Source organism: Papaver somniferum, chromosome 2 (genome assembly GCF_003573695.1).
Source record: "Papaver somniferum cultivar HN1 chromosome 2, ASM357369v1, whole genome shotgun sequence".
NCBI classification, from domain to species: domain Eukaryota; kingdom Viridiplantae; phylum Streptophyta; class Magnoliopsida; order Ranunculales; family Papaveraceae; genus Papaver; species Papaver somniferum.
In genome coordinates this window covers 50503841-50513668 of record NC_039359.1, presented here as the reverse complement: position 1 = coordinate 50513668, position 9828 = coordinate 50503841, and the positions used below count along the sequence as shown (strand labels likewise).

General features: G+C 34.6%; 2 protein-coding genes across 2 annotated transcripts; one reads left to right on the top strand and one right to left on the bottom strand.

The window, feature by feature from the left end:
- The first annotated feature begins 5500 nt into the window (after positions 1-5500).
- On the top strand, positions 5501-7983 carry LOC113347606 (putative F-box/LRR-repeat protein At5g38386). The gene is made up of 4 exons (XM_026591269.1): positions 5501-5615; positions 5896-6934; positions 7092-7256; positions 7347-7983. Exons 2-4 carry the CDS (start codon positions 5966-5968, stop codon positions 7668-7670), a joined length of 1458 nt encoding a protein of 485 aa, XP_026447054.1. The 5' UTR covers positions 5501-5615; positions 5896-5965; the 3' UTR covers positions 7671-7983.
- A 460-nt stretch (positions 7984-8443) lies between these two features.
- LOC113350979 (protein STRICTOSIDINE SYNTHASE-LIKE 4-like) lies at positions 8444-9608 on the bottom strand. Its single transcript, XM_026595070.1, has 4 exons — positions 9475-9608; positions 9133-9369; positions 8914-9046; positions 8444-8834 (listed from the first exon to the last, which is right to left on the bottom strand). Exons 1-4 carry the CDS (start codon positions 9606-9608, stop codon positions 8559-8561), a joined length of 780 nt encoding a protein of 259 aa, XP_026450855.1. The 3' UTR covers positions 8444-8558.
- Between the last annotated feature and the right edge of the window lie 220 nt (positions 9609-9828).

Here is a 9828-nt window from a genome sequence, read left to right as displayed (position 1 = left end):
ATTATTTTTATTTTATTATTCATAAAAGAGAAAAAAAATCCCAAACTTACATAAATAATATACGTCTTATAAAGTTGTTTGTGTTTATAACTTGTACGTTCAAATTTTGGATATCTAAATAGTTTATAATGGTTAATACATTTTTGACTTTCAAATAAGGTTCAAAAAAAAATGAGGCAAGAGTTTTTAATAATCTAATAAATAAATGTGATCTAATGGACTTGGGATTTATATGTTACATTTTTATTTGGAATAATCGCAGAGCTGACGCTGAAAACATAGAAAAAAGGTTAGATAGAGCTATAGTTAACTCTAAGTGGAACATAAAATTTCCTAATTCTAGTATAGACCATCTAGGGCCTCTTGTCTCTGACCATGTTCCTATAAGACTAAACACTTATAACAATTGGAATGATGGTGCAACCCCATTTAAATATTTTCGGGAGTGGATAAAACATGAAGAATGCAAACCATTAATTCAAGAGAGTTGGAAAACTAATGCTAGGGGATTTCATGCCTACCAACTCAACAAAAAAATTAGCTACTGTTAAACAAATATTGAAAACGTGGAATTTAAATAGTTTTGGAAATATAATAGTAACATTGATAATATTAAAAAAGAACTCGATAGGATTAACATAATGACAAGTTACCCAAATAAAACAAATGATCTAACTAAATTTAGAAAATATATGGCTAAGTGGCATGCTATAAAGGAGAAATTCTGGAAGGATAAAAGTAGAGACCAAAATTTAGCTCTAGGAGACAGAAATACGAGATACTTTCATAACAAAGCTAAACAGAGATTTCGAAGAAAAATAATTGAAATTCTAAAAAACTAACAAAATGAATGGCTCAACACCAGAAAGGATATTTCTGATTGCATAACAGATCATTTTCATTCAATAGCCTCGACTGTGAACCCTGAATTAGACCATGAAATGCTTAACCGTATACCTACTAGTATAACACAGACTGATAATGATATGCTTTGTGGTACTCCCACGGAAGATGAAATAAAGAAAACTCTCTTTTCCATGGAACCTGACAAAAGTCCAGGACCGGATGGTTTTCCTCCCAATTTTTTTCAACAAAACTGGGTTATCATTGGTACTGATCTTATAAACATGGTTCAAACTTTCTTTATTACCGGTAATATCTCTTAAGGAAATGAATGCCTCATTCATTTCCTTAATCCCTAAAACCCTTAACCCTATTACTCTCTCTGAACTCAGACCCATAGCTCTTTATAATACTTCTCATAAAATAATTTCTAAACTAATGGCTGGCCGTATGAAAGGTTTGTTAGGGAAAATAATTTCTCCCTATCAATCTGTCTTTATTCCTGGAAGGCAGGTCTCAGAGAACATTACTATGGCGTATGAAGTTATTCATAAAATGAAAAATTCCAAATCTAAGAAAGGATTTATCGGATTAAAAATCGACATGTCTAAAGCATTCGACAGAGTCGAATGGGATTTTTTGATAATGACAAAAGTGGGTTTTAACACTAAATGGTGCAACTTAGTTCACTAATGCATTTCGACAACTACTTTATCTGTTTTACTAAATGGGTATCCTACTAAATTCTTTAAAACCACTAGAGGATTGAGACAAGGAGATTCAATCTCTCCTTATTTGTTCCTGTTTGTTATGGAAGCTCTTTCTCGCACAATCCTGCATGCGGAAAATTTAGGTTTGTTGAAAGGTATAAAAATTGTTCACAAACCTCCTCCTATAAGTCACTTACTATTTGCTGATGACTGTCTTTTATTTTGTAAGATTAATGAAAAATCGTGTCATAATCTTGTTAAAATGTTTAAAGAATTCAGATCAGCTTCTGGCCAACTAATCAATCTGAGTAAGTAGGGTGTTTTTTTAGTCCAAAAACTGAAACTAGCATTAGGCATAGAGTAAAATAAATATTATGAGTCGCCGCTATTTCTCTACAAGATAAATATTCAGACTCACTGTTATTTACCAATCGACCAAAAATTCAGTGTTTTGAACCTCTGGTGGATAAAATGAAACATATGATACATAATTGGAATAGAACAAATCTAAACAATGTAGAGAAAACAATTATGATTAAAAATGTGACTTCCTCCCTTTATGTGTACCAAATGAACTGTTTTAAGATTCCGGTTAAAATATGTAACAGTATCACAAAACTCCAAATAAATTATTGGTGGGGAAAAATGGGAAAGGTCTTAATGAAAGAGGTAAAAAAACGGGTCTGTTTGAAGAATTGGGATTTTGTTTGTCAATCCCTTGAAGAAGGAGGATTGAGAATTAAGAATGTAAATTTTTGTAACCTAGATAAGATGGGTTGGAGTTAAAAGAAAATCATGATTCTCTTTGTGCCTCCATCCTCAAAGCAAAGTACTATCCCAATTGTGACATATTACACATAAATACTGTCCCTAATAGGAATGACAGTTGGATCTGGAAAGGAATGCTAACTGGCATTCAATAGATAAAAAAGTATTGTTTTTGGGAATTTGGAAATGGAACCAACATTAACATTTGGGATGATTTATGGATTCCAAAAAGGATTCCTCCTATGCAGAAACCTCAAATAGAAATTGATAATCTTATTAAAGTCAGTGATCTTATTACTATACACCATACTTGGGATTTAGTTAAACTGTATAAATGTTTTGATGATGAAACTATAGAGAAAATAAAGATTATTACAATTCATGTTACTGATAAGGAAGATACTCCTCATTGGACTCTAAACCACAAGGGTATGTTTTCCTTGAAATCCTTGTATCACCAAATAAAAACTAATGGTAATGCTCATGAAAAATGGAACATGATATGGAGTATGGATACCACTCCTTCTGTAAAACAGTTTATCTGGAAAGCAACTCATACTATTTTCCCTAATAGTATGAAAGTAGCATATGTAATCCCGGACATAGATACTACTTGTAAACTTTGTAATTAAGGACAAAACTTTTTAACACATCTTTTTCTTCAATGCAATTATGCTACTCAAGTCTGGATGCATCTTGACTTTTCTATGCAGTTTATTCTTAATGGAACAACTACTTTTCATGATTGGTTAAGTGATTGCTTTGAAAACCCATAAATAGGAAATTTTGGAATAGATTGGAATGTGCTTTGTAGCTTACTAATATGTTACATTTGGAAAGCTAGGTGTAAAGTAGTGTTTGAAAAGGAAAGTCAGAATAGTGCAGCCACAGTAAACAACATTTTAAAGTTTATCAATAGCTATAACAATGTTAACAGAGCAGGTTATAACATAATGCAACAACTTTACTATAATCCTCACATTGATGAGACTCTTCAGATTACTTCTCAACAAATGGAAGGATCAGTACCAAATACAACAATGAAACTAAATATTGTTTTTACTAACATGAACTTTATAGCAAAAGGTGGAATTGATTTAACTGTGTGTGATTTTACAGGAACAATAAGAGAAGGTAGAGGTTTGCACGTAAATTGCACCACCACAGAAGAATTAGAGAAAGCTGGAGCAGACACAACTTTCCAATGGGCGACAGAATTGAGTGGCCACATTATCTCTTTCAGCAGGAACTCTGAACCCACTCTGCTGCTGCTGGTTGATAAACACATTTTTGTGTCTACATTGTCCTTAATTTCATGTATTGTTGGTACTCGATTTTTTGTACTTATTATGGTATTTTATGTGTTTTTAGGTATTTTTGGAAATAAACATTCTTGGAAAAATCGGCTCGAAAAGTCGTCTAAAGCACCGGAAGGAACGTGTTATTCATACTCTCACTTGTGGATAAGGGGCACCCAAATGATAAGGGGTACCCAAAGGATATTTGCACCCAAGCAGCTGATCAGAGACAACCCTCATGGTATCTGCTATTCGCACCCCAGGACCGGATAGGGGGCACCCATCTTCTTCTTCACAGGAAAGATATTTGGCGGGAAAAGAAATCTCAACTGTGTGAGATTCTGGTCATGATATTATTGGGATATTTGTGTCTTTAAGACATGATTATCTTCTTACCATGACAGCAAGATTTTGTACGTGTCTTGAATGGAAGGAAATCGTATACTTTTGGATATTTTCGAAAACAGGGAAGGAATTATTCATGGAATTAATTGAAGATATTCTCTTCATTATTTGGCTCAATTAAATGAGAAGATTTGAATATACCATACAACTCAGAAGACGTGTGAAAATGGGAAGAAAATATTCCCAGAATATTTTTCATCAAGGCCGAGTTAAGAGAGAATTATCTTGAGTTATAACGAGATTTCTTGGTGCTACTGGGTATAAATAGGTTCTTAGGATCACATAGAAGTGGTGATTAGGAAGTGATTAGGGGAAGAGTTTTAAACACCCGATTTTCATCATTTTCTCTCCATTTTATCTTTGTAAACAATTTTTGAAGCAATGAAAAAATATTTTGAGCGTGTTTACACAATGATGAGCTAAACCCAATCTTCCGGGACGATGGAGGAAGCCATTCTTCCAAAAGTTATGTGGTAAAATTTATTTGAATTTATTTATGCAATTTTTTTATGATTATTTGCACCGAATGAAAATTGAGTAATGATTTTTATTAATTAGCTGTGTTTTCTCTTGATGAAGTATGCTTAGTTTAGGGATTTTGATACTTCATGCTTGCGATTAACAATTGATGTTTTGAAAATCTAATTTAGGAAATGATTAGAATCACAATTTCTTTTGATTGGAGTTATATTGTCTAGAATTGCATGATAAAAATTAACATTAAATTACATGAATTTTGGTGAATGGTGAAATCCTGAACTCCGGCCTCTCTAATATAATCAGTTTTAATTTGCTTTATTTTCTTAAGTTTTAAAATTTAAATCTAAAAGCACAACCTTCACAAGTCTTGAACGAACTCTATTTATTACTACAACAACTTTGAAAACACATTACTGGTTCGAATGTATGTTGAAGCCAGAAAACAAAGATACCGGATTAGTGAAGATTTTGGAAACAACATAAAGTTTCACATAAACTTTTTAGCTCAAGATTTTACCTTAATTAGGAGCACCCACATGATTTGGGCAGCTAGATTTTCTATTTTTTTGTAACAAGTATGCCATCACTCATAATTGGCTAGACAATAGTTTAAGAGCTATGAAAATTTACTTAAATAGTCAATATTGGAATGAAGATGTAACAGTGTACCGTAATTCCCTTCATGGAATTTATGATACTTTTATATCAATGGTACGACGGAAACATCTTTTTCTAAATAATAAAAAAAAGGTCCAAGAGAAGTTCACCTTTCCAATAAGGTCCTCAAAATTGGATAAAAAAAATAACATCAAAATGGCAAAAAAAAAGATAAAAAAAAATAATCCATTTCCTCCTGTAACTGTCAACCGGTGCTATCACGTTGGTAAAAAAATCATGCTTCAAAAAAAAAAAAAAAAACATTGGTAAAAAGTTTCTTCAACTTTGAAAATAACTGTGGGCACCCTCCATTTCAGAACTGAAGATGCCTATAACACAAAAGAACTCGGTTAACATTCCTAGAGAGAAAAAAAATGTCTGGGGAACTTTTTTTTCACATCTGGCTTTCAAGTTTCAACCTCCCCAGTCCTCACTTGTTCCAAATATGTGAAAGGTAATCTTCTTTTCTCATTCTTAGTAACTTCTTTTTGATTTCAATTTCATTTCCAATGATGATTATATTTCCTTAATTTCTTTTAGTCAAATGTAAGTACTAGTATTATTTAAGTGTTGGTAAAACCTAGGGTTTACTCAAAACTCGTACCTTGGATTTCTTTTTACCCATGTATGTAAAATTTTGAAGATGGGTTCTGAAAATTTCATAGGAATTATATTGTTATTGTTGGGATTACCCGATTATGATTCCATTCTTGAATTTTTGTTGTTGTGTGCAGTGTAATTTTTTGGTTAAGTACTTGAGGAACAAAAATTGTACCTTAGAAAGAGTTGGTATTTGTTTGGTAGATGGCAAACAAAACTAGGAAAATTGTAAGAAGAGATGGTATTGATCGTATAAGTAATTTACCTGATGATGTTTTGGTCCGGATTCTATCGCTTGTTCCAACTATAGAAGCTGTTACAACAAGTTTCCTGGCCAAGAGATGGAAGTCCTTATGGATTTTACTTCCTGAATTAGACCTAGATTATGATCGTTTTTCTATAAGGTTGACTGGTGTGAGCTGGGATGATCAAATGAGACGGTTTCTTGACTTTGTAGCACATGTACTGTCTCTCCATGAACTCGAACCTTTACAGAAGCTAAGATTAAAATTTGACACTGCTGATTTCAATAACTATAGTTCTAAAGTTTCTATGGTGGTTACATTAGCGATGGAGAGTAATTGTTTGAGAATTGATTTGGATTTATCTAGTCAAACGGCGTCAGTATGGATTCCAGGATACGATGTATTTTCAGAAATGCACACTCTGCCTCCATGTATTTTCCCACACCCATCAGTCTCTCAACTGATACTAACCGGCTGTAAGTTAGTATCCTCTTTGTATAAAAGTTTTACATCAGTTAAAATTGCTAAACTTACAAGTGTCGAGCTACAGAAAGACTCGGTGTATGATTTAGTCTCCAAATGCCCATGCCTCGAAGAATTACGTCTTCTTTATTGTAAAATTCCTTCTTCTGTTTTCGAGTTAAATGCCCAGGAATCCAATTTGAAATGCTTGGAGTTGCATTCTTGTCACGGCAATGAAGGGTTGTCTTTTGAGCATGCCTCTATCCAAATTCCAACTCTTTTGCAATTGAAGTATGTAGGGGACTTCAGATCAGCAGGTTACCTCTCTATATGCAATTCAGAGAATCTCATTGAAGCAGATATTTGTATTTTTTATCGTCCACACTATGAGTACAAGTTGGTGTGCAAGCTTCTAAAGAGTCTCCTGAATGTGAAGTCTCTAACTCTATCTCCCAGTAATCTTGAGGTATGTTATCGAGCTCTGTGTTTGTTTCATTGAGTTCAATGCATTACTCAAGAGTCCTTGATCTCAAAATTATCTGATGTTAATCTCGAAAGCTAAAGCACAAATTTAAGCATAATATTCAGTTCATAATGGTATTCTTTGTTGTTTCCCTAAATAGGTTCTCATTACAAATGGTGGGATAAATTTGCTGTCTCCGCTCTACAATTTAAAGCATTTGTCTGTAAAACTAAGACAGACTGATAAGGAGTTCCTGGGGCTAATCTGCTTGTTGAGGAGTTCCCCTTGTTTAGAAACTCTTTCTGTAGACTGTCATCCGTATTTTGTGAGTTTATTCATGTCGCATTCTCTCATTTCAACTTTTAAGTGCCTTTTACTACTTCAGTCATTTATAAAATCTTATCTGGTTTTGCAGGAAACTGATGATGAAATATTATCCGGAGTCTATAATGCAGATGAAGAAGTAGTTCAGCAACTACATATAGTTCCTTCTCTTGTGAAAGTTGAGATCAAGGAGTTTCAAGGTCTAAAAGTTGAAATGGATTTTGTAAAACATGTTCTACAGATTTCAGTATGTCTGAAGGAGATGGTTATTCACATCCACTCAAGATATTATTATCTGGATATGAGAATGGGTAAAGAGCATTATAAGAATTTCAAGATTAAAAAAGCTGAGACAATTGAGAGTGTATTGGCTTGCACACCTGCGTCTCCTGATGCTAAAATATTTCTCAAGTAGGGAAAGTTCTTATGGGTAGTCTTACATATCGGAGATATGTCAACATCAGATAATACTGTAAACCATTAGGAAAGAAGGCTTCCCATTTTGTGATCCTGGATGTCAAAAGGTATGATGAGAACTTTCATTTTGCCGTTTTTTTGGCGTAATCTGTGATTGTCTTTTACACCACTGATGCATTGTAATATGAAGAACTAGTTAAGATGGAGAAGATTTAACTACCACCGTGCTTGCCGAACTGATACTGTTGAATGTGCTTGGTTATTATTGACAACATGTGCATTGGGAGATACAGGGTACCTTTTATGCAAAATTTTAAGACCCATTAAATCTATAGCTTTTGGTTGTTTCTATTCTGAACATATTCTCAGGATTGCCGAACTTCAAATTAAGGTGTGTTTAAAGGTTAGAGTTGGATTTACAGCTCAGATCAGGTTACCCTCGCTTCTTGGCAACCGATCTTTTACAATTTCGCGCACTGGTCTGATTGTTGAGCCAAAACCAGCGAAAATATGAAAAATGACAGTGGCTTTGTATTTCCTCTTATGGGAAATAGAACAAAGTATTTGAGCACTTAACGCAGGGAGCCAAATTATGCAGGGAGCCAAGTGTGCAGGAGATAGTTTAAGGGCCTAGCTGGCACCTATGGGACGACAATTTATCTAGCACTTAACGCAGGGAGTCAAATTATGCGCCTGTCTCGAAATTTAGGACAATTTCCAATAGTGTAATTGGCACATCAAGGCTAGGTGCAACAAACTTGGACATTAATTAGCAGCATGAAGCAATTTTCCAGATTCATTTCTTTGCAGTCGAACATGATTTGCTTACATTTACTTGAGAAGTGAGCTTCACTATATTGCGATGAGCTTGAGTCATTCGCTCTAGTTAGTTGTGAAGCTTAAGCTTGCCTACGAAGTTGGTACCGAGACTTCCCAAGTAGAGATGACCTTCAAATTCCAGAGGAGAGGTGAGAAATGGCATCACTTTCGCACCTTCATCGTCAAACTTTCTTATGATATTCTTCCCATCCGCTGCCACATTCACCACCATTGACCTCTTATAGTTTGCGGCCCTTAGTAACTCCACAAGCTTCGGAAATTGTGCAACTACATATTTAAACATCGGCCATTTGTGTATAAACTCAAACCCTTTAGGCGCCAACTGCAAACAGCACAAAACCATCAATAAATCGATCTCAATAGGTACACCCCAATTATATATAACAGTTTGCGATGTGCACCGGAAGTAAAGCGATCCAAAAAGAACCATCTGGTGCAAGATTGATGTTATCAGGTCCACCAGGAAGGTTGTCCATGAAAACTTCAAGCTTCCCTTTGTTTTTACCCTCTAGCCAGTATTTAAGACATCGAAATCTGAAAATTGCAACCTTCATAATACAATACATATACATAGGCGCACACGTTATTAGTTTCTGAGGTAGCCTTAAAGTTTCGCTTACCTCCATGTTTCGCAGAACACAAGAAAATGCTGATCCCTGGAGAGAGCAACACCATTGGGGAAGCATAAACTGTCAATAAGTATCGTCGTTTTTTTAGTGGAAGGATTGTACTTGAGAATCCTCCCATTAGGCTTAGCTTCGAGCACCCCAAGATACCAGTTGTGGAGTCCAACTTTGGTGCTAAGGTCACTGAAGTATACAGTACCGTCCGTTGCTTGAATTACTTCGTCTGCAAAACTGTAAAGCACGACATTGACAAGAAAATATGGTCTTTCTTGGGTTATTTGTCTAGACTTGGAACTGAGCATCAATAAAAAGACACAGAGAAGGTTGCAATATTACTTAATTTTACAACCATCGATTTCTGATGCAAGAACTGTCACACCTTCTTCATTAACTTTCAACAGCCCCTGTAATTCAGCATAAAAAATTCTTGGAAAAAATCTTTCACCAAAATTAGTGAAGATAAACTGCATTTTAGAAGGATAGGGCCTTGTGGTTTATTAATTGGAGTCATGCAAGTAGCATATTTATGAGGTTCCTAGTTCAACTTCAAGTCGAAATGAATCAACTCTTTTACTGCTGGGCGAGCCCCTTTGCGTTCTATGTGTAAGATAATGGTTCTCTATACTCTTTTGAAGAGTCACAGAAATCGTACTTATAATGGAATGATATTACATATGTGTACAGCTGTGT

Excerpts from the sequence above, each read along its gene's own strand:
- LOC113347606 (XM_026591269.1), top strand. The coding sequence starts at position 5,966 with ATGGCAAACAAAACTAGGAAAATTGTAAGAAGAGATGGTATTGATCGT. Across the intron at positions 6,935-7,091 it reads TATCTCCCAGTAATCTTGAG|GTTCTCATTACAAATGGTGG; the intron begins GTATGTTATCGA and ends TTCCCTAAATAG. Across the intron at positions 7,257-7,346 it reads TAGACTGTCATCCGTATTTT|GAAACTGATGATGAAATATT; the intron begins GTGAGTTTATTC and ends CTGGTTTTGCAG.
- LOC113350979 (XM_026595070.1), bottom strand. The coding sequence starts at position 9,608 with ATGCAGTTTATCTTCACTAATTTTGGTGAAAGATTTTTTCCAAGAATT. Across the intron at positions 9,370-9,474 it reads ATCGATGGTTGTAAAATTAA|TTTTGCAGACGAAGTAATTC; the intron begins GTAATATTGCAA and ends CGTGCTTTACAG. Across the intron at positions 9,047-9,132 it reads GTGTTCTGCGAAACATGGAG|ATTTCGATGTCTTAAATACT; the intron begins GTAAGCGAAACT and ends TGCAATTTTCAG.